At 37.1% G+C, this 24,400-nt stretch overlaps 2 protein-coding genes across 2 annotated transcripts in view; one reads left to right on the top strand and one right to left on the bottom strand.

Annotated features, from left to right (window-relative positions):
- mmel1 (membrane metallo-endopeptidase-like 1) overlaps positions 1-8,495 on the top strand; it is a 33,379-nt gene extending 24,884 nt beyond the window's left edge. Inside the window, exons 19-24 of the mRNA XM_038269373.1 lie at positions 1,062-1,181; positions 1,321-1,454; positions 1,558-1,623; positions 1,761-1,856; positions 2,149-2,225; positions 3,677-8,495. Of these exons, the coding sequence (XP_038125301.1) occupies positions 1,062-1,181; positions 1,321-1,454; positions 1,558-1,623; positions 1,761-1,856; positions 2,149-2,225; positions 3,677-3,776 (593 nt within the window). The 3' untranslated portion in view covers positions 3,777-8,495. The remainder of the gene's footprint in view (positions 1-1,061; positions 1,182-1,320; positions 1,455-1,557; positions 1,624-1,760; positions 1,857-2,148; positions 2,226-3,676) is intronic.
- A 1,450-nt stretch (positions 8,496-9,945) lies between these two features.
- prxl2b (peroxiredoxin like 2B) lies at positions 9,946-24,283 on the bottom strand. The gene is made up of 7 exons (XM_038269392.1): positions 24,100-24,283; positions 23,589-23,793; positions 22,570-22,621; positions 20,071-20,134; positions 19,819-19,894; positions 17,693-17,811; positions 9,946-10,790 (listed from the first exon to the last, which is right to left on the bottom strand). The coding sequence occupies exons 1-7, from the start codon at positions 24,160-24,162 to the stop codon at positions 10,764-10,766; spliced, it is 606 nt and encodes a 201-aa protein (XP_038125320.1). The 5' UTR covers positions 24,163-24,283; the 3' UTR covers positions 9,946-10,763.
- Between the last annotated feature and the right edge of the window lie 117 nt (positions 24,284-24,400).

Here is a 24,400-nt window from a genome sequence, read left to right as displayed (position 1 = left end):
AAAGATCAGACCAACATTTCCATTTTTGTTCTATATGCTAAATGCAATGTCATGCAGAAAACCTATACTTATTATCTTGCTATAAATAATATCTCTTTGGTCAAAAAAAATAAACAAATAAATTGGTGGCAGTATCATGCTGTGGGGAATCTGGCTAGAGGTGATGAGAACCTAGTCGGAGAATTTCACTTTCAGGTTAATAACAATGATGGATAGACTGAAATAATCAGAGCACATTCCTGAGTTAGAAGGGTCCAGTTAAAGTCCACGCCCAAATTCAATCAAGAATCTTTAACAAACCATGAAAAAGAACACTCATAGACACTTTCCATTACATCTGTTCACGTGATGCTTTGGAAAGATATATTGTTGATGGCTAAGCAAAGCTGCCCTAAAATTGTCCTATGGTGCTTGCAATTGTATTTGAAGATAAAGGCAGTCATTAAAAAGTTCTTCCATCAATTTAATTGAAGATGCTGTTTGCAACATGATTTAATGTAGAAAATTCAGAGGAACAGCAGAACAGAGAATCTAATAGAGACGAACCAATGCAATATTAATATCTATATCAGACCTGATATTGAATAAGATTCTAGATTTGCTTTCATTGAAAATCGGCCTTATCCTTAGGGGCAGCTCTATTCAGTCTTCTTTTATATCTAATTTAATTTAGGTTGAAAATCTCACAAACAGCTGGAAAGTTTTCCCCTTTATGAGCATCTGTCTTTGATTTAATAAATATAGTCAGTTTGAACTCTTACAGCTCTATAGTGTTTTTAGGAAGGAATTTGATGGACTTCCTTCTCTGACCCTATACTAATCTCAAGTTGCCCTTTGGAATATACATTCATACATATCATACTTGCTTGTAGAGAGAAATTTATGACAGTCTCTTAAAAAAATTAACGGTAATGATGATAATGATAAAGGAAAGTGAGCTCTGGTATTGGAAAAGAATGTGGATCTGCAGAAAATAGAAGTATCAGATTCAGATTGAAAGTAAAATGTTGTATATTGGTCCATCACTAGTATTTACTCTTTACTTATTTCTATCTATCCAGTTTTTCCAGCTGGAATCCTGCAGCCACCTTTCTTCAGTAAACATCAGCATCAGGCCCTTAACTTTGGAGGAATCGGAATGGTTATTGGGCATGAAATCACTCATGGCTTTGATGACAATGGTGAGATATTAATGATTTAACCCCAAAATGATAAAAATAAAGTTGTTTTCCCATCGAAGAGCAATAACTTAATTAATGTTGGTTCTCAAGTACACCATTTTAGAGGAAAACTGCAGTTGTGACTTATGTTTCCTTGCAGGGCGCAATTTTGACAAGGATGGCAATATGCTGAACTGGTGGAGTAATTACTCTGCTGACCACTTTAAGGAACAGTCACAGTGCATGGTGCAACAATATGGCAACTTCATCTGGAACCTAGCTGGTGGACAGAATGTAAGTCTCCTGTTTTTGGTGGTGTTTTTTGTTTTGATGGTAAATCACATATTATTCAACCACCAGAGGGTGTTTATCTGTTTGTTTGGCTGGGTGATTGCAGGTTAGTGGAATCAGTACTTTGGGGGAGAACATTGCAGACAATGGAGGGGTTCGTCAAGCATATAAGGTAAGTGTTAGCCACCAGAAAAAAAAACAAAAAACACATGTAACTGCTTTTAGTGCAACAAGTCTAACACTACATAGCTCATAATTAACTCCCGTTGGCCTGCACTGGGTTTTCTAACTGAAGGTCTATGTTTACAGGCTTATCTAAAGTGGGTGGAAACTGAGGGTGAAGAACCTCAACTGCCTGGTCTAGACATGGATCATAAACAACTTTTTTTTCTAAACTTCGCCCAAGTAAGTGAGGATAGAAAACATAATCCTTAAGTGAGGCCTTTTAGCAAATTGAGGGGGCTTAATCAGCTCTTAATCTGGAAATCGAGACACACCTCTGCAGTCATTTAGGCATGCAAATGAACCAAACAATAAACAGATCAACTGAACTAACCCAGAAAAAATATATGTAAGAAAATGTAACTGTTTGGAAGCCATGATCATATTTAAACTCCTTTTTTTTTTTAAACAAAGGTCTGCATAAAACCCGAAGAAATGAAAAAAACTTTCTGCTAATGCAGTTCTTATTCCCCAGGTGTGGTGTGGAGCCTATCGGCCTGAGTACGCCAGCCAGTCCATTAAGACAGACTCGCACAGTCCATTAGAATACAGGTAAGATACTCTAGTGTAGACATTTAAAGACATCAGATGTTCATACAGTTTAAGCTTTTTGATAACCTCTTATCATATTTTCAAAACAACCTTTGATTGCTTTTATTAGGCTGTTGTGTAAAAGACCAACAGAAGGAAGGTAACATGGGAAGTAGTAGGAATAGCTTTGTTTTCTGATCGTTCAACTTCAAAATCCATGAGATACAGTAAAGGCTTCAGAGGTCTGTTGGAGAACAACGCTTCACTGAAGGAACAAAGGCTGCCATTGTGCAGTGCCCGAAGAGCATTGTGGGGTTAACGGCCTTGCTCAGCGACCCACAGTGGCAGTCCGTGGGAGTGGGACTTGAACTCAGAACCTCTGGATTCCAAGCGCAATGCCCTAACCACTAGGCTGCCACTCCCCCTATACAGGACATTTTTATAGGGGTGGCAGGAACCAGCGTGTACTGAGGGGTGGCTGAAAGCAGATAGGCATCAAAACCTCAGAGTCAATCTACACTGTCCTAAGAGGAAAACCGGCAGACACAACATCTGTATTTTCCAAATTATGACGTATTTGATTTTCCTAAATCCCTCACTCAAAAAAGAAGCATATATTTAGAAATCCATGTTTTCTAAACTGCTTGTAAATTATGTCCCTTCCAGGGATCACCTGGTAGGGGTGGCCACAGAAGTGGCCAATGATTGGTTAAGGGTTAAGGCTACCCGTGGCCCCCAACCTAGCTCAGCCCCTGTTGAACACATCACCCGAAAACTAAAAGGGTTTGAAAACACTGAACTTACCAAAAACACGCCAGAGAAGGAGAGTATTAATCAGACAAGAACTAAAGAAGTTGAATATTTGCCACAGACATCCAAAAATCAGGTCCGATCACTTGATGTCAAGAGTTGTTAACTCTGTAAATCTGACCTTATGCAGAAAGCTAGAGTAGAAATAGAGCCACTATATGCTTTATCTGTAAAGACCAAAATGCATAAGCAAAGACTTGAATCTAAACAAAAAACTTTGGCAATACCTTCTTTGCAGGGCATCTCTGAGAAATCCTTTTAGTCTCAGGGGTAAACGGAAAATATCCTAAAAAGTTGGTTTGCAAAAAAATGATTAAATTGGGCTAAATTAAAAAAAATTACAGGTTTTAGATTTTGTTATCGAAAATATTTTAAATGCATTTTTGATCTTCATTGTGGTCTGTCATGTCAAATCCAAATGACATACTTTTGAAGTTGCAATATGACAAACTGTGAAATGTGTTTTCATTTTTTGTAAGGATGATGTAATTACTATCAGTTTAGCTACATCTCAAGGGACTTGATCAAAAGGTTTGAACCTTCCATCCTAAATGTATGTTTATTCAAATTTGCATAATTTGCAGTAGGATCATTGAAAAATCCTCATCTAATACTTCTTTTAAATGGCCTTGTCCTCATTGGTTTGTTTTCTTCATCCTTAGGGTTCTTGGATCTCTCCAGAATTTCGAAGCCTTCTCAGAAGCCTTTCAGTGTCCCATTGGCAGTCCTATGAACCCCGAGCAGAAATGCCGTGTCTGGTAGAAATCCCACTGCTCAAGTCAAAAGAAAAGATTTGCTTTGTAAGAAGCCCTGCTGGCAAATGATATACAGTTATCTGGAGCAGAGCAATGACTTAAACCTAGATGCAGACGTGTGGATGTGTAAAACCTTCATGATATCCTGGACTACACCTTTGTTTCCTTCTAACCCCAGTCTCCTTTTGAACTGGAAGAGTTGTCTCTGGTTGAGGAGGTCACTTGTTCTTTTTCTTGTGTCCTACTAAAAAACAAGTGAGTAAATAAAAAGGGTACGTTTGAAAACAAAACCCTTGTGGGAGGGTTAAAGCCTACCTGGATGGATTTAGAGCTTTTGATGAACAAACCATCAGTAAGCCATTTTTATATAGGTCTGATTTACAGTATATGGTAAGAACTTGGCCCGCAGGCGCCTTTGTTAGGTCTGCTTTTAGGACATCATGCCACCTTAGAAAGAAAAGGAAAGATCATATCTCTGATATAAATTAAACGAAAGAGTCTTTGCTACAGTAAAACCACAGTGGATTAGACACACTCAGTGAGTTTGGTTACAGTTATATGAAAACAAATCACCCAAAGACTTTAAGACTGTTAAATCTTTGCAGCTTTAAATTTTTGAATTAGCATTCATATAGAACTGCGGCTTTCCATATTTGTTACACTAATATAGGCAGCATTTCCAAAGCAATCCTTTTATCTATTTTTTTCCTCCACTTCTGCAAATTATTGTTAGTCCAGAATTATTGCAGTAATCAGCAAGAAACCACACTCCTTTACAGGGAAAATGTTTGCAGCTTTTAAACTTATTAAAAACTCTAAAAGTTATATGTTTCTTGTACTAATAGCAATGAAAACTTAACCTAGTTTGGACTTAACATCAACGGCCTGATGCCTCAGATGTATTGCATTGTTTCATGCCTGCCTGAAAGATTAAAACTTCTGTATAGTATTAGTCAGATCATCAAACTTGTAAATAATGTTTCCAAATTCCAGTTATTTAGTAGAAAAGCTGCTCCCCTGACAGGAATCAGTAATTAGAGCAGTTTGAGCCTCTGTGCAGAGCTAGTTACATGAAAGAAAAAAGGAAACCCTTTCAATACACACATGGAAGAGCAACAGATGATAAAGTCTCCTACCTTCTGATCTAACACTGATCAGTGGTCTATAGGATGAAAAGAAAGGTGCAGTGGGTCTAAATGAGGCGACTGCTGAAGCCAATCGACAAAGCCCTGGAAGCATAACTGGACACTGTTGCTATAAACAAGATTGGCTAGGGCCAGGACTGTTGTTTTCTATCCTTATTAAGAGGTAATGACAGGAGAATCAAAGCAGAACCGACATCATATTAGATAGTGGCTGAGCAGAGCTTTTAAACACAGTTGACATCAGACAGCTGGCTGGAATATTTCCTGTTGTGCATTAAATTTAGGCTGCCTTAGGATACTGAACATGACTGTTAGGTCTCGAAGAGACTGTATTATTGAATGTGAATGCTGATCATTTATAGTCTGTCTCTTGGTCTTCACCTCCTGGCATATACTGTTGTGATACACATGATTGGGCAGGGAAATACCGATGACAGACGGTTGTCCTCATCAAAGCTGATGGCTGTACGAATGAATTATGGCTGCATATCAGTAAATCAGTATATCATCATAAAGTTACTTTATTCTTTTTTATTTGGTACACTAAGAAAATCTCATATCAAATTGATTATACAAATAACTATATATTTCAAGAGTATGCGTTATGGCCAATACCTAATCAATCTCATCCCACCTACCTCTGCAAAATGGCGGTGGAACACAGACAAATAACTACACACTACTTCCTAAAAGCAATCTGCAGACCATTTAGACCATTTTGCAAACTTTGAAACCTGGTGAGAACCCACATATGCATCTTTCATGCAAAAAAAACTCCAGGACTTGCTGCAAAGAAACGGTGGTAAAGCCTACAGCAGTGTGCAGCCCGCTCTCTGGAAATAAAACCACAAATTAATTTTGTGGGGAAAAAAAATAAAAAATTTAGATTATACTCACCCTTTATTATCTACTTTATTCCTTACACAAAAAAATCCCACATCTTAGTTTTGATACAGCACTCTAAACAGCTAGCCACTTAGCAATGTTTTTTGTGACTTTCTCTTCTTTTTAAGGCTATCAGTCACTACCTGCTGGACAGCTGTCAAGTCAACAGTCTTCCCTGTGGTTTAGTGGGCCATAATATTAACAATTATCTAAACATTTGTTTATTGTTATTGGTTCTATGAAACACTATGAATTTCTGATTTTTTTTTTAATATAAAAACTGAAATTGTCTTTAGGATGATATTCTTATGCATTAAGGAATCACCTTTCAGGTAAGTGTTTGACATTTGGGAAATATACTGCACGTTAAAAAAAAAACATTAGATATTAGATTATTGTTAACAATAGATTATTTTTTTTACTTTAATTGAATTTCCATAATATTGTGCTGAAATTAAGAAAATAAAAAGAAAAAAATTATCTGACTGAAAATGATTAATGGCTGGAAACTATCATATTAAAAAACATGTTTTGGATTATTTTTATGTCCAACATTCTTTGCCCTTTTCCCATGTTGGAGGATGTGCAACTTCTGGAGGTTATGCAGATCATTGCTTCTCGTTTTACTCTCTCCTCTTTTGTTTAGCCAACAGATTTTTTTTTTTTTTTTTTTTCTGTGAGATTTAGGTGTCTGACTGAGATTACCATAGAAAAAGTGTGAGATGAGCGTTTCTGTTTTGATTTCGTAATTTGTTTTTAATCATTATCCTATTGAATGAGTGGCTGGTGACCAATTTCATGACTTGCAGCGTTACACGACTAGTGAGAATGATCTGATTTTCTTAAAGGCTCCGTGATACCATTTTACCTAGGGCAAAAAGCATGGTCCATAGGATAACAGATTTAACAACTTTACTGGCGATATCGGTTTTTCTCATATTCATTCTTTGTTTCACCCAACCCTTACAGCTGCAGGGCTAAAGAAACGTTCTTGTCATGCCATATTCATACCCCAGAGAGCAAGTTACCTACATCATATAGATCTAGATCATTCTGGTCACACACTAATAAAAAAAAATATTTCTAATTATGTGTCCATATGGTACATTCCAGGGCCTAGCTGAGTCATTTCGAGTTGCTATTAAAATGAGGAGGTGGGTTTTAAGTTTCTGCCCCAAGCTGAGGAGTTTTGAACTTATTCATGAATGGGTGTAGAACGGAGCAGGATGTTGATGGGTTGACACTTCCTCTATAGTCATAAAGAGGAATGGCTGGTGTCCTGTGGTAAAGAGATTAAAATCAAGAGAAAATGGAAACGCATCTTTCGAAATGCGTTTCCACTGTGTTCACTAAGGTCTAAGTGTTGTTGGAAGAGATCAAAAGAATGAAATGTTAGAAATAGGCGACAGAGCATTTTTTGCATGTTGGCTGAGTTCTTACAGAGAGACAATGAGAAACTCAGAGCAGAGTAACTAACTATCTGCATCAAAGAGACCCAGTGGAGAATGCTTTTTCTGATTTTTATACAGATGCCCTCCATGGGCATGCCCTCCAAACTGAGTCGCAGAAAAAAAGCTGGATGACAGCCGTGATCAGAAGGATGTACAGGCTGTTTTCTCCAGGATACTACAAAGTGAAATCTGGTGAATCCTCAGAAGGCTTATTTGATCACTTTCAGTAAGGTCTGCAATCTAGAGCAAGGCATTCAACCACAATGAGGGAGGGATACTGGAAGATACCTCAACCACTGAGAAAAAGTAGTCTGTAATTGTAAAGCTGGTCTGATGATGTTGTCTGAAGTTAGCGGACTGTCCAATACCTAACCTTATAGTGAAATATCACACATTCTTGAAAGGCATAAAGGCTCTGTAAAATCAAATATGTGATATTAAAACCATTTCTTAAGAAACTGCTTCCACTTTTAATTAAAACAGTGTTTAATTTAAAACAGAATAAAAATTATAAACAGAATTCCCAGAAAATAACCACCTTATGTCTTGAATTTGAATAGCAGCAGCTGAACACGTTAATCAATAAAGAAATTAGCTCTTCATGCTGAGACAACCATCAGCTAGCCTCTCCTTTATGTTTACCAGAAATTAGTAAAAATTCCCTGATTGACTACCCATCTCCTCTAAGCCAATTACATATTTCCCAAACTGTCAAACAGTTTCTTAAAAAGAAAAAAAAAAATCATGGTTGTTACGGATGGTGGAATATAGCTGGAGGCTAAATGTCAAGTTGAGACGCAGCTTTGGATAGCTGGTAGAGGTTCGAGTTTGATTCGTGTTCTTTTTTTCTTAAAAACAGCGCAATTGTTCTTAACAGAACACTGAGTTTATATAAACGTGTAATTGTTGATTGTGCATAATACCTGACAGAAATCAGGTACATCTGTTTCTTACTTCAGTTTTGTCTCACATAGTGAAACTGTTGCTTTGAAATGATCAACCAAGTACAAATGCATTTATTTTCTATAAAATGTATTATTCTGTTTCACCTGCACACCCTTATGAGATTACTATTTATTTAAAGACATATTTAGCAAGTAAAACTGTTGCTTTGCAAGACTTCAGATGTTAAAGATGTTTCTATGAATGTTCCTGCTGCTATGTAATTATCTAGACAGCTATTTTTGTGACTCAGATCTGTAATTATTGCTATTAAAGTGTCTGTCTCCACTGGTGCAATATCAAGAGTTTGCTTTAAATGTCCTCTTTACTTAATCCATTTATTTAAGTCAATGAACATTTAACAGAATTAAAGAAAAGCAAGGTGGAATTACAACATATCTTTTTTTGTGTTGGATAGATTAATAACTGGCTCTGAAATCACTGTTAAAAACAGTAAATATCATTAATTATAATGAAAATATTTCAATCTATGACAGATATCCTGTTTAATTAAAAAATATCTTTCCTGGTAGCATTTTTTTTTTATATTTGACCATTTGAATACTTAGCTAAAGCCATGGTTTGGAGAGTTTATGAATAATCAAAATCATCAAATAGGAGAGAGCAACCAAAACAGCATTAAGTTTTGGTTTTAGATATACAGCTAGGGCTGAAACAATCGGATTAATCATGATTAATCTATTATTGAATTAAATGATTAAACGTTAATTGGAGTATAGAGACTGTAAAACATGTCTTTGGCTGACAGAGTGACCCACTTAGAGCAGTACTTATATCAAAATTGTAATAAAAAAAACAAATATATATATATATATATATATATATATATATTGCATTTAAGTAGGAAAAAATGTTTTTGCCTGTCAATATGTTCTATCCAGAAGTCCTCAAGTAAAAATTTTAGTTTTACCTGGTTTAATTCAGTCAAATATCTTTTTTAAGGAATCTTTGGTTATGGGATTATTAATGGATTAATTGAAAGAAATAATCCACTGATTAACTGATTTGCAAAAATTTGTTAGTTGCAGCCCTATATGCATCAATATCTTTTTATTCTGGACTAAGGAATCGGTCTGAAAGAAAGAGGCATCCCGTTGAAAAGAAAACATGGCTCACCTATAATTACCCAGAAAATAGAAAGGTATAAACAACAAAAATATCTGTATAACCTAAGAGAATGTATAAACTTAAGACAGATAAATTCAGTGGCATAGTCATGCTTTGGCATTACATTACTCCAGAAAGAAATTAGGTTATTATCATGGTTCCAAATTACTAGATAACCTTCAGCTCAATAAGGATTATAGCTTCAGCAACAGTATTAATGGTAAGATGAATCCTAAACAACAAAGGAATTAACATTTTGGAGAGGGGTAAGCCCAGTAGGAATCTGACACAAATTGACAAATAATACAAACACCAGTATATGTAGAGAGAGATCTTGTTCTAAGAGAATGGACAATGAGGTAAACAAGAGAAGTCTTAGCTAGCCAAAGAGCTCATATCAAAGGCCTTTGCACAGTTATGCAGTCAGTTTATATTTCTTTGTTTTGTTTTTCTGACCGATTTTATGATTTTAAGGTAAAAATCTTATTGTCTCAATGGAAAATTGTCTTGTGTACAAACTCTGACTGCTGCAAAATCGACAGCCATAAGTGTCACATTAAATTCACATATAAAACCACTTTTATAATAAATCAATTAGAAAAAAATGAATGCATAAAACAGTTAGTGCCGTTTCCAATCCAAAATTTATTGCCTGCTGTCACAATTTACTGTTTATGGATTTAATAGAAAAGGATCAAATGATTTGTTGTACCAACGGGGTCTACATGCAGTAACTCTGAGATAGCGACTTGAGGGAAGATACTGATAGAGATTATGAGTGGGGTCCGAGAAAACTGTCTGGACCTGGACCTATCGTTTCACTGATAATGGTCTTAAGTTAGGGATGCGGTTTAACTCCTAACAACATCTTAGCTCTTTGTATGAGACCAGTGAGTTTGGCCCTTAGGTGACCAAACCCGGAAAAAATGCAATACCTAATGGTTCTCTCTGTTACAACATAGTAAATAGCAGCATGCCTTTCTGACAAACATCAAACGCCCAAAACCTGCATAGGAAGTCTAGCCGCTGCTGGTACCTGTCACAGACATAGTCAACCTGACTGTGCATAATAGTCCATTCATATTCATTCCAAGACATTTGTGGGTGATCATTTGATTGTGGATAAACTGCCTTCAGATCAAAGATCAGTTCCTGTGTTTTTAGACAACAGAAAGTGTTCCTCACACCTCTGACCAAAGGATTTAATCTGCTGTCTATAGCTAGTTAAGGGCAATGTGTCTGAAATGAGGCAGAGAATTGCTGCATCATCAGAAAATAATAACATAATTTTGTGAGTTCCACCTGCAGTTCTTGGTATACAAGTTGAACAAAATAGGTGAGTTGACAGTCATTGCTTCCCAGCAATTGGCTTGGTTTCCAAAAAATAAAATAAAAAAAAAACTTCCAATTTGAGCACTTCAGGTGAAACCGGGCGCTTCTGCTTCATCGTGTGCAGACATCATCATTGCACTGCAAGACAGGGTACAAAAAGCAAAACACACAGTGAGCTTCATGATACATGAACAAGTCTGAACAAATCAAGTCAGTGACCAACCATAAACATCGTCATGGTATGAGACTATAATGGATTTTAAACTTTTATTACATTTATTTAAATTGTCTCGAATCAAAAGACCTAAAAGACACATGGCAGCTTTTTTTTCTCCATGTTTTAAAATATTATGGTTGATTTTTTTTGTAATTCTTTCCTACAATTGATTAAATAGTAGAGTAGTTTGTAATTGAAGGTCAGAAGTAAAAGGGCAGATTTTACATTTAGAACTTATTACCTGATCATTTAACTCTTATTTCTATTGATTTAATTTCTAAAATTATTACTTGGATCATTATTTTATAACAGGATTTTCTTTCTTAACATCAGATCATGTAATGGTTGTAAGAAGACAATTGAATTTGATTGCATGAATAACACAGTTTAGATTTGGTAAAAAGAAAAAAGGTTTTTAGAAGGATTTCACTAGGAGCAAAGGTAATTTATGCTAGATTATGAAAATATGGATTGGTTCTTTTAAGGGGGAAAATTTAAATATGGGCATCAAGTAAAAAACCAATGCCAGATCCAGAGCTCTTGAGCACAGATGGTGTAAAAAGAAACAAGTCCCGTTTCTGTCAAGCAGAAAATAAATCAAAATGCTTTAGAAATTTGATCAGCATGTCGTGTGAGTGAAACATTATTACAAGTAAATGACATAAAATACACAAACCAGTCTGTAAATTAATTATACAAAAATGTATATGGATTTTAGTGCAAAAAAAAAGCCTTAGAAATCTTGACAGTAATCTTAAAAAAAAATGACAATTTGTCTTCCAAAAGTTTCACAGAGTAGATGGAAACATTTTACACAACATTTTTCTATCTACTTTGGAGCCACTTTCCACAATGGCCTCTTTATACTGTAAAATGTTTGCAATCCCACAAAACTCTTCCATGACAGAATGCAGTGGGATCTAATAAACGTTGGTACGATGTGGAGTCTAATGCATGCACACTGTATGATAACTACTGGAACAAATCACAGCAATAAGCTATGCTGATGCACCTCATCAGCAAACAACATGCATCTGTCCTGCCAAGCATTAAACACAACCCTGGTAGCTGCAGCCTTCATGTGCATTAAAACAAATGGAGAAAGAGAATATGAATGCAGCTACGGGTGGAGAGGAGAGGCAAACCTGGGATGCTAGTTTTACAGAATGAGTTGGAAGTTTGCATTCATTAATCTTCTATTAGCAGATAGTATCCATAAGCCTATATTGGTTACTGCTGATATTTCTTAGGTGACATATTTAGTTAAATAAGTATTAAGCAAGTCTTCCCCTATGCAAGTCTTATTACATAAAAGACAAATTATAACTTAAAGGTATAGTGGAAGATTTTTCCCAAATTTCTTTAAAAGACCCGCCCTCTCTACTTAAAAGAAAAAAGCACATGCACAACCCTGTACCCACTCCAGAGAGGGAACGCCAATTAAATACGTGCGAGAACATGCACAAGCCCATTTCTCTGCAAGTACGCTTTGTTGAAAAGTTGCTGTTCTCGTAGCTCATACAAGCTTGATGTGTCTGAACGTCCGCCTAACCCCTAAATCACTATATAGAGCGGGGACTATATAGTGGACTTTATAGTGAACTCAGTTAACTGACCATTCGGACAGATGATCACTGCTTTTTGCTCCCCATTGGTCACGTATCTCCTCCACTGTGTGATGCCTGCGCCATCTATGCTGTTTGAGCCCGCTGGGTAGCAGCAGCCTATGGTGACAGCAGGGTTGCTCTGACAGTAAATCCCAGAGGAGAGCTCTCCACGCAAAGCATTCTTGGATATATCTTGCCACTTCTGAGGCCTTTCTTTTCTTCTGATACACTTCGTAGACACTTTTTCTTACCCTCGGTCATATTCAAAGAACCGTGTTGAGAAAGGTGAGATTCAATGACTGTCTGAGACCGTAGCTCTACACAGTGACAGTGCGCATGAGCAAAAAACATAGCTTATAGAACAAGCACGTATGACGGCCTTCCGTAAACATACCACCAGAATGATTGATAATTAGGAGGACCAATTATTTAGATTATCCATGTGGAAATAAAAGATTTTCCTCTATACCTTTAAACTAAACATTTTCAAAATTAAAAGCTAAACTAAACTAGCTTGCAAACGCTAAAAATAAAAGAACAAGTTTTATCGCCTTTAAATTCGCAAATTGGGGGAACAAGCTATTGGTCTTTAAGCTCACTGTTACAAACTGTTTTCCAGCTGTATAAACCAAATGAGATAACGGGACAGGATCATGGAAATTCTGGGATTAAGTTCAATCATACGGAATTTAATTTTCTAAAGAAGACATTAAACCGATAATTCATGGTTTTGCCTAGTATATGAAGAAGGTACCTCGAGAAAAGTTTTTCTTTATTTCTTTATTTTTTTGGGGGGGAATTTCAGGCTTCCAACTGTCAGGAACACGATTTATCAATTTTTTTAAATTTTTTTTTAATTCTTTTTTTTTTAACCACAAACTCCTTCCAAACCCAAGACGGTTCCAGCTTGTGACTTGCTCTTGTTCCAGACACATTATGACCCCTGAGAGGAAACAAGGTCTTTCCTGTTCCCAATGACATCTGTTGGTTGTCAGACAGGTCATGGGGGGACGCTACAACAGCTCTGACGTTTGGCCTCTCACAGGGAAAAAGCAACAGAGCCAGAAAGAAAAATGGTAAAAGTACATGTGGTGAATTTATCTGCTTTATCAAAAAAGCCAACGATCACAGGACATCTCTATCAAGCTCTGGACTCAGATCACTGATCCAAAAGCGATTAGTCCTTGAAACGTAATTACAATATAAACAGAAGTTGGGTTTCAAACATAATTTCTATCGCACGGCACATTAGACACCGACATCACAGACCCACAATTTACACTGTGGGTAATTTATCTTACTACAGTATTTAGTCCCTATGGGGTTTTGTGGCTGCAATAAAGAGAAAAAAAATAAATTCACAGATTTTCTCCCTTTTCTTTTTCCGTTATATTTCAGATTATCAGTTGAACTTAGGTGAAACCAATGTAACCTGAAAAAATATTTAATACAGTTTTCAAATGATGATCGTACTCAGTGAAAAAAAACAAAAACCTATTTATATAAAAAAATTATTTCTAAGTCAGTTACATAGATTAGGATGTTTGTATCATTCTTTCATTTGTTTTTTTGAAGTCAATAATGAAAATATGATAAAAAAATTTTATTAAACGTTATAAAAATTATGTAGAAAAATGGAGAAAATTTTTTTTTATTTAGTATTTGCTCTATACTTTGCATATAAAGAAAACAGATTACAAGCATATAGATTACTTTTTTTATAAACTTCCTCTGGGCTCCGAGGTAATGACAGTTTGAGTCACAAGAGGCAAGTAAAAGAAGACAGGAGAATCATGCATGATTTATAATCACTGCACTGAACATGGTGCAAGGGTGCATGTAGCAAAAGTGACGCAATCATGACAGCCCTGTCCCTGAGAGCGGACTGTTCGCGCAGCCCTTACCTCTGTTGCACATGTCCGAATTTTTGTTAATTGCTGCTGACCGAGTGCACAGCCTCATTCCTAATGGAATTACATTAAGTTGCCCTGCACGAACACGTTTGCCTGTAATCATCAAATGGCAAAGAAGGTTCAAGTGGAACAGTTTGGTTAAATATAGTGTTGTTCCTGATTATTCTGTCATCAAAAACGACAAATAGAAAATATTAAATCAGTTTCAGGGGTCATTTCATTTGCCAATCTTGAGACACACAAAGACTTCCGTTTCCATCACCTACGGCATAAATAAAGTCTGAAACTACAAACCCACGGTATATACTGCATTTAGCTTTTATTTAGTAAAATAAAGTTGTTTTTTTTTATATCTGTCAACCCATACAGGCTTCACAGGCATAGCCTCCTCTCGCTGTAGCATGCCGTCTCTCTCTTAGTGTGCAGCAGAGGCCCGTACCATGAAGCGAGCTCAACCCAGCGGGATTCCTCCAACAATGGCAATCAGGATCAACGGTACCATGAAGCTGGTTATCAACTTGCAAATTCAACCCAGCTGGAACTGTTCATGAATCTCTGAATGCACATGTATAAAGGGGAACGTTCTAGGTGAAAGACCTATCACAGTGATGAGCGCAGAAGGTTGAGCTTTCTGAGCTTTCTTGTGTGAGAGACCAAAACTCATCTTACAGAAACTTGAAGAGGAAAAGAAAGTCTCAATGACGGGGCAAAGGATTGATAACGGAGTAAAAGTGCAAGTTAAACATCAGTGTAATCTAAAACAGCCATGCATCCCAAACACTATTAATTGCATCCCATCCTCCAGCTGTAACCCCTCTGTAGTGAGGAGGACCTGGCAGCAGATAAAAAATAAACACCAAAATATAATTTCATCTGGTTAGTTGGACTTTTTACTTCAATAATGTTTGAGTGACAAAAAAGCTGGAACCTGATTCCACATTGCATCATATTAATACGAGAAGTGAAAATTCTGAGTGAATTCATCCAGACTTTTAAAGCTGTGAACTGTTTTTTTGTACCTGGCGATTTACCGTTAATCCCCCATTGTTGCAGCTTCAGATCATTTTCTACCCTTCTCATTGATACCGTTAGAGCAAACAACAAAAATATAATTTTAATCCTGATGTTGGTAATAGGATGAATATGACTTTCTAGGTAATCTAGGTGTAAATCCCAGGGAGAATTGCAAACTCCAATATGTTGTTATAAAACTACAGTAATGTTTGAATGCAAGCACATCTCCAGTGATCTAAGCAATAAACGTGAAATGCAATTATTTATCAAAAGATGGTTTTATGGATAAAATATTTTATTTTATAGAGCTACACTGAGATTTCACAACTTCGAGTATGACTGCATATTTAGAAGTTGCCATACTTTGTGACATGGTAGTAATATCTTGTTGAATTTTTGTTTGTTGACACAAAAATTACTAATTCTGGGAAGCATGTTAGATTACTCTTGAGGGTATCTAATTCATAGTTTTGGAACTTCAAGTTAAGAAATTTATGGAACGCAAAAGTGCTCAAGAGACCAACTTCAGCTTCGTGCTCAACAGCTCTTTCCGCCACAGCTTCACTGCCAACATCATGAAGAGTAATTATCATTCCGATCAGAAGGAAGACTAGTCGCTTTTTGGGATGAGTCAATAAGGGTGCAGGTTCAACCCGTTGACACTGACTGGCCGACAGTCATTCAGTTGAACATCCAAATGAATCCACAATGATCTCTAGTTTGGGAATGCATGTTTAAATTAAATATTATTTTTATTTATTATGAAATACATTTAATAATTAACTGAAAACTTTACTTGCATTTAGTTGTTATTTCACAGTTTTATCAACATGTTAAATATTCATGTAAAACATATATAATCAATTTACCGTATTTTCCCGACTATAAGGCGCACTTAAACGTCTTATTTTTCCATCAAAATGTGCGGTGCGCCCTATGGTGCGGTGCGCCCTATGTGTGTTGTAACTGCGACTTTTGAGACCACCTCATTGAGGAGATGATGAAAGAGTGGCTGAATGTAAGGAGACCAGGTGGTTTTCTTTCCACTCATCACCATCGCTGTTAATATGTAACTCCATGCGTGCCCTTCTCACAGCTGATGTGAAAAAAAAGGTGAATCAAATGAACGCTGTGCTCGCTGTTATCCCGGGAGGTCTGACAAAGGAACTTCAACCGCTCGACATCGGTGTGAAGCGGCCGTTCAAAGTAAGGCTGCGAGCGGCGTGGGAGCGATGGATGGCCGACAGAGACCACAGTTTCAGGATAAGTGGAAGGCAGCGCCGGGCAAGTTATGCCACCGTTTGCGGATGGATTGTTGATGCTTGGACTAACGTTTCTGCTGGGACTGTTGTTCAAGCTTTCGCAAAAGCCGGCATCATTTCCAAGGAGCCGCCCGGCACGGAAAGTGACTCTGACAGCGAAGAAGAAGGGGAAACTGGCATGTCGGATTTAGCGCAGCTGTTTAATTCAGAAACAGAGGATGAGGACTTTGAGGGGTTTGATTAATACTCTGTAATAAATACATGAATAAAGCACAATCATACTCAGTTTTGCTCCAGCTCTATTTTTCTACCTGAAAACTTAATTCAACAGCAGCCTCTGGGCCGCGGCGCATCCGGGCTCACCTCCGCAGGTGTTTTTTCATCTAAATAATCTAAATCTTTTTAAGTGAGAAAGTCCACCTGAAAATTTAATCATTGCAGTCAGTTCATCCAGATTATTATCCTGCCTATGTTTTAAGTTAATTTATGCGTCAATAAACTGTATCAGAGGAGTAATCACAGCCCTGTGTCATCAGCGATGTGTCTCTCACGGCCGGTTCCCAGGTTTGAATAATACTTTGTAATAAATACACCTTGCAGCTTTATTTGCTGTGATCAGTGGGAATAAAGTAGTTTTAATATGTTTTTAAGTGGGAAAATCCACCTGAGAGGACATGTACCTGTATATAAAAAACGCGCCCTATAGTCCGGTGCGCCTTATGTGTGTGTTAAATACAGAAATGGGACACATAACTGATACTGCGCCTTTTAGTCCGGTGCGCCTTATGGTCGTGAAAATACGGTAAGCAGATATTCATTTCACAATAATTTATTAAGTTTTGAGCAGATTTTTATTCCAATTCTTTGCATATAATCATAAACATGGACCAAAGCCACCCTTCATCCAACATAGATTAGTAAAGAACAATGCTTTATCTACGGTTCCTGCTTTATTAACAGGGCTCAACCCTACAATTCAATTCTCAAAGCATCAGGAAAGGGTTATCAGTTTAACAAAAGGTCTTACCACAGGTTTCTGCCCAGCTTCCACTGTGGCAGAGATACCGAGAGCCTTGGTGATGTCCTCCAAAGGTACAAAGTCTCCTGGTGAATCCTGGATGAAGTGGAATAACACCTTTTCTCCACCTATACACGGAAGGAAATAAGATTAACTTTATTAAAAGACAGGATTCCTTTCAGCTGTTCAGTAAATAAAAAATTAGTGTCTGCCTGATGGTGTTCGGCAGTATCTTCCCGTCTTGAAACATCAGATAATCTGAATATATAGAGAACTTAAAGTGGGATTCTGCAGCTGGTGGACATGTCTAGCTTCATGCAAGATTTCATAGAGGGCTTTAAATTAGAGAGGACGTAGGAACCAACCCGCAGTCCTGACCTCCTCTCCCGAGAAGTTTGTGGGAGGAGTAAACATGGCGTTAGCTGATTATACTTTAGTGTCTATAACAACCAAAATGGCTGACTTGCTTTAAATGGCACTTAAGTGGAGGATGTTGTTTTTCCAGGTGGATCATCAAAATAAGTCGTCCTCTAATTGTCAATCATTCTGGTGATAGGTTTACGTAAGGTCATCCTATGTGCTCGTCCCCATTTTCTCTTACTTGTGGTGAGTCTGACATAGTGGAAAAATTGTCAATCTTCTTTTGGAAAGTAAGCTTGCATGAAGCAAATAGCAACTTGTAAACAGAGCGTACACGAGGAGAAATGGGCCTTGTACATGCTTTCGAAAGCGTTTAATAGTCAGCTTTATGCAGCTATCCAATAGGCGTTCCCCCGTTGGGAGTGGGTCCAGGGTTGTCCGTGTGCATTTATTTTTCAATTGGAGAGGGTGGGTCTTTAAAAAAAACTGCCAAAATCATCCACTATAAAGAAAGGGATACCATTCATAGTAATGTGTGACCAAGCAGGTAACCAGCATGACAACGAAAGAGTATCCAGATTGATGGGGATCTGTATGCTTTGTGAGTTATGTTTAAAAATAATTTTTATTTTTTTATTTTTTATCTTTTAGTTTTTTTCCTCCAATCCAACAAGGGGCACCAAACCAGAGTTTATAGCAGAATTATCTGTTTGAGATTAGCAAAGAAAACAGCTCACATCCTCAAATCTGCAGTTTCTTTTTTGTTTTTCAGACAGATCTACTTTTGAACAGAATCGGGTTAAAGGATTTAGATGGCAGACAAAGGAATTTTAAAGTGGCCCTATGACAAAAAAATGAAGTGCACGGAAACTTGTAGTTGTCTTTATGTTTATAATTATTCTGTTCTTATAATTATAATTTCAACGTCACTGCAAAATAAAATAAAAAATGTAATTTCACTACCTGTTATATAGTAAATCTAGAGTATCAAACATTATATATTGATAATGAGATTCTATAATATTTTTATGTTAAGCTAAAGCCCATTTGCTTTCTTCCCCCATTGTTTCCCCAGATTTACCTTTTTCCAGCTCAACAATATTGTATAAAATATACTGTTTTACTAACGTCTTTTTCAAAATATTCACCTTTGTTTAGTGCAGTTATATTTTCAAACATTACCCTAGCGTAACTTATAACCATTTCCTGGTTACATCCCAGCATAAATTAACATGCAGTGAGAAGTTGGGCGGTTTCCAAGAAGGAGTTTAAGCGGAATAAAGATGTAATTGTGGAGCCACACAGGACAGAGCGACCTGTGGTTTAAACTCCTTTCTATCAGGGCAAGCTGCCCTGAAGCATCATTAAAGACCATCAGCACATTAACTGAAAGTAGCAGTGAAGCAGTCTTCCATTTTTGGCTCCTAGTGTTTATCTTGACCCTGAAAATTATCGGAATCAACAGGGAAATGATATGTTGATCTGATTTACCTGTTTAAAATAAATAAATCCCTCCTTCCCATTTTAATGTGGAGAGGTTCTAACATATTAGTACATGACTTGTTAACTAAACATCAGACCCTTTATATGAAATCAAAGCTGTCCAAAATGTGACTTTTAAATAATTTTAGAGCCAAGAAATAAAGAGAAGGTAGTGAACATCCCTGCTGAGCATTGACCTGATTACAGTTACAATGTGAAACACCACTGCCCCCTTGTGGAAATATAGGAAAATTGAGTTTCCAAATTATTAACAAAACAGACAGACAGACTACCTTTTGAAACAATGATCATGCCACCACTCTGCAACAGATCTCCTGAAAGGTTTCCCTCGATTCCTGCAGCACTAGCCTGAGGATAGCAGACAAATCTTGGTCAGAAAAAATTTGTTATCACAACACACTCTATAGATCTAATGACTGTGGTAGAATAATAATATTATAAGCTCTAAATAACAGAGGACATTTTTTTCCAGTTTTTGTATGTATGATTCTTTATCCATAAATAAAAACAGACTACTTATCTACCTTTGAGGCTATATCTCTCACTTTCTTCCCTAGAGCAGCAGGAAGCACGCTGACAGCATTGTACCTGAGGAGGAAAAAGATCATTATTTTCACTAGAGCTAAATGGGGTAAAAAATTCAACAACAAACAAAAAGAAAGAAAAAACACACACAAACCTTAATGGAGATTTAGTGTTTTGTAATTCACCACAAGAAGCTACCAAATGTTAGCACATTTCAATAATTTATCCCCTACACACAGTTCCATTACAACCTACATACAAATCCTTCTGCAATGACTAAGAAACTTTTTCAGGTTTTGTTACATGACAACCAAACACATCTCTGTATTTTATTGTGTGATGTATTTGGCAAGCTTGAACAAAATTGAAGAAAAAATAAATTTCTTTCATATATTCTAGCCCCCTACACTCTAATACCCCCAAACAAAATAAAACACCTTCACATCTCAGATGCTAGCAACAGGTTCCACCTGTGTGTCACTTAGTTCCAGTAAAAATCCAGCTGTTCTGTTAAAAACCTGAGATGTTTGCCGTATTTGTAAATGACCAGCATCATGGAGGACCAAGGTACAAAGCAGACAGTTCAGAGATACAATTATGGAGAAAGTTTAAATCATAAAACCAAAAGAAAGTAGCTGCAGAGATCCACAGCTCAGGTGGGGCGGTCCATTAACTAGACAATACAGGATTTTCCATCTCCAATACGATGCTGGTATTGGAACTTTGACAGACACAATATCAGCATGAATCATACATGACAAATATATAACGTGAAATATTTGAAAAGCTTGAAATTATATTTCATATAGATATAATAAAAGCTGACAACAGCATGTATGAGACCAACTGAGCTATTTATTAATAACCAATAGGTTAAAAAATGATAACAGACCTGGAATGTATCAGTATGGTAATATCTGAGATTTTAGGTTCTGATTTTTTTATTTTGGCTGACAAGCTGATATCTGATATCAATATTGAGCTGGGGCATCACTAGTGTTAACAGGACACTGGTTAGTAGTACACTTCACAGGTTTATGGATGGGGGATAAGAAGATAACCATTTATCTAAGAAAGCTGCAAGAGCTTATATTTTCAGTATACAACATCCCAAATAGAACAGAAGTGGAAGAATGTGTTATAGTGAGATCAGAGTAATATTTAACATTTAAGGCCTTATCAAAAATTATATACATGCTGGAAGAAATACTGCTGCACTTCATACTAGCAAGTGCGGGTATCCGTTACAACTAATGAAAAGTAATGCTAGAAGAAAACCAGCTAGACACTACAGAAAACCACAGAGAGGTGTTAAGGTTCACCTTCTCGAAGGACCCCAGCCTGTAACATCCAGCCAGAGCTAAGATTACCAATTCATGTAAATACAAACTTAAACTTCCCCTTTTGATAAAGCTTATAGTTAGAGGGGATCGAGTTATCCAGTGCTATCTCTTTAGTTATGCTGCTTTAGGCTTAGATTGCTGGAGAACATGGGAACCCCTTTTCATCAATCTCCTTTATTCTATCTCTATTCTCCAGAATGTGTTATTTTAATCTCGATTGTTCTGCTCCCTCTGCTTTTTCTCATCATAGTAGCTTCATCTGGTCTTTTCCTGTTTGGATGAGACACCATCCTGGAGAGAAAGATAAGCTGTGCTTCTGCTATCAAAAATCTTTGTTAACAGATGTTGGAGCTTGGCCTGTTTTTCCAGAGTACTGCTGTTTCTCTGATTGTGACTAATTATATGTGCTCTCTTTTTTATCATCTGACATGTGAGCTACCTCTGAGCTTGTCTGCCTGGCTGGGCGTTTCCTGTGAAGCTGGTTGACAGTTGTCTTTTGTTTCTATGCTTCTTTCTGTATCTCTGCTTCTGTCTCCTTGAACCCCAGTCGGCCTCTGCAGATGGCCGCTCACACTGAGCCTGGTTCTGCTGGAGGTTTCTTCCTGATAAAAGAGTTTTCCTCTCCACTGTTGCTACAAGCATGCTTGGTGCAAGGGTTTTCCTTTGAGTCGATGAGTAAATGCAATCAACTGGTTTTCCTTAGAAAACTTTGAAACAATTTGACTGTATGATCTGGTTGAATTCTCTCTGTAAAGTTCCTTGACATGACCTGTGTTGTGGTCAGCAAATGCTCCAAAGCAGTGGAGGCCAAACATTCTAAATAATGTTTGCCTATATTTGCACCTAAATGTGGTTTAACAAAGTGTTAACTTCATAAATACAAATGACACATTTCAGGTGCTTTAGTTTAAAAAAAAAAAAATAATAATAATAATAATGAACAGAAAGCTGTGATTTTCTTCCTTTTACTCTTTATATTAATTCAAAAATGTTGACATGAAATCAAAATAGAAGTTTATGGTTGTTTGTGATAAGGTTCAAGGGTGTTCAGAGCCAAATTAAAGGGGAGTCTAAGACATGGTAAGTTCATAAAAACAAAAAACAAACAAACAAAAAAATCAAACTGTATTTATATTTACAGTAACATAAACTCACCTTTTAAATCCCAAATCCTTGTAACACGACTTATCTTCATCCACATAAATGGCTGAAAAAACAGTGACAGATGAATTTTTACACACCTTGTGGAAAAAGAGTGGCAGTAGAGCTGTAGTCAGGGAACAAACTTTCCAAAAAAAAGCCATCACTGTCACACTAGACACTGAGTGGGTGTGCTATGGGGGGAAAAAAATGATCATCATGCTGATGGAGATTCTCAGTCATCAAGGTCATAGTCATTACAAAAAAAGTAAAAAAAAAAAAAAAAAAAAAACCACTGGACTTTGTTTTCCATGTTTGAATACGTTTCACTTCCCATCCGGGAAGCTTTTTTCATTTAAAATGTCTGGATTAGCCTTGAGTTCCAGGCTTTATAGAGTAGCCCAACAAAGCCTTGTTATGGCTTTGTTGGATTGAATCCAAAAAAACAGGTCCAGCCCTTAGTAATGGGGCATCATTGAGGTCTTTGTTGGCCTACAATACCCGATACTGGCCCATGCCTCTGAAAAGGGAGTTGTTAGAGTCATTGTTGGTCTGGCTGATCAGGCGTGATGTTTTGCTCCCCTGCATAGCGATGGGGTCGAGATGATAGATCATCTCAACCCCATCACTATGTCGATTACTAAAGGGTGGACCTGTTTTTGATTCAAATTGCATGTTTTCTAAGCATGCTCTATAAAGCCTGGAACTCAAAGCTAATTCAGACATTTTTAATTGGTAGAGGTTTCTGGATGGGAATCGAAATGTCTTCAAACTTGAAAAACGAAGTCCAGTGGTTTGTTGTTGTTTTTTTTTACTTTTTTTGGAATGACTATGACCTGGATGACTGAGAACCTCCACCAGCATAGTGAACAGACTTGTTTTCCCAGAACACACCCACTCAATGTACACTAGGACAGTGATGGCTTTATGTGAATGAGCTCTAACCTCATTGGAATGTCATCCCTGATTCAACATCCACCATGCATTTTTATCAGTAACTCATTTTTAAGTGTCATGAGATAAGAGATGCTTACAGCCTTTAAAAAAGCCTCCTTCCTTAAACTCTTTGAGGCCGAACATCTCTGGTCCGATTCCCACCAAGGACACCCCGTTGGCCCTGAGGTCAGCCTCCAGCTTGCTGATCTCTGACGCCATCCATCGGCACACCTGGCACCCAAACCTCCGCAGGAAGAAGACCACCACAGCCTGATCTTGCCAAAGAGTCCGAAACTCGATTTTCTGAAACAGTCAGGATAATGAAACTGAGGAAATTGTGACTCATGACAGAAAAAATATGCTTAACTTGTCAATGATGACACCATGATTTACTGTCACGCCTTTACTCCCATAAGATCAATGTTATGTCACAACAAACTACCATTATGAACAGCGATAACGAGCCAAAAAAAATTTTCTTTGAATTAATAAAAATATTAAATTAAACATACAACATAAACACAATATTGAGACCAAAAGCAGCCCCGGATTAACAGAACTAATAAGCAAAAACGTCCGTCTCAAACGGAGCCTCCTTAGTCAGCTTACAGAGTTGGTCTCCGGATCCTTGATAAGATTTTGTCCAACTTTATCCAGATTGACTTTAGCCATTTTTTCTACAGTATACAGACTTTAAAATAAAGCCGGCTTCAGAAACAGACTAGCGGGACTCCTGAAATTCTCCTAAAACGCCCAATTCACTTGCACAACAGTTGCAAAACACTCTTTTCCGGTAACGCCCACTGTGTGGTAGCATCCAATCAAATACTAGTACTGCTGAACGATTGACGAATCAAAACGCGCGATCAAATATTATGAGAAAGGGCTTACTGATCTCCTCCTGAACAGT

Source organism: Cyprinodon tularosa, unplaced genomic scaffold (assembly GCF_016077235.1).
Source record: "Cyprinodon tularosa strain WSP-4 unplaced genomic scaffold, ASM1607723v1 ctg729, whole genome shotgun sequence".
In the NCBI taxonomy this organism is placed as follows: domain Eukaryota; kingdom Metazoa; phylum Chordata; class Actinopteri; order Cyprinodontiformes; family Cyprinodontidae; genus Cyprinodon; species Cyprinodon tularosa.
This window is presented reverse-complemented; position numbering and strand designations above follow the sequence as displayed.

What these genes read in the sequence shown, in the direction of transcription:
- prxl2b (XM_038269392.1), bottom strand. Translation starts at nt 24,162, where the DNA reads ATGGCTAAAGTCAATCTGGATAAAGTTGGACAAAATCTTATCAAGGAT. An exon ending in AGGATCCGGAGACCAACTCT is followed by an intron (nt 23,794 to 24,099) that starts GTAAGCTGACTA and finishes TGACTGTTTCAG; the next exon opens with AAAATCGAGTTTCGGACTCT. An exon ending in AAGGATTTGGGATTTAAAAG is followed by an intron (nt 20,135 to 22,569) that starts GTGAGTTTATGT and finishes TTTCCTCCTCAG; the next exon opens with GTACAATGCTGTCAGCGTGC.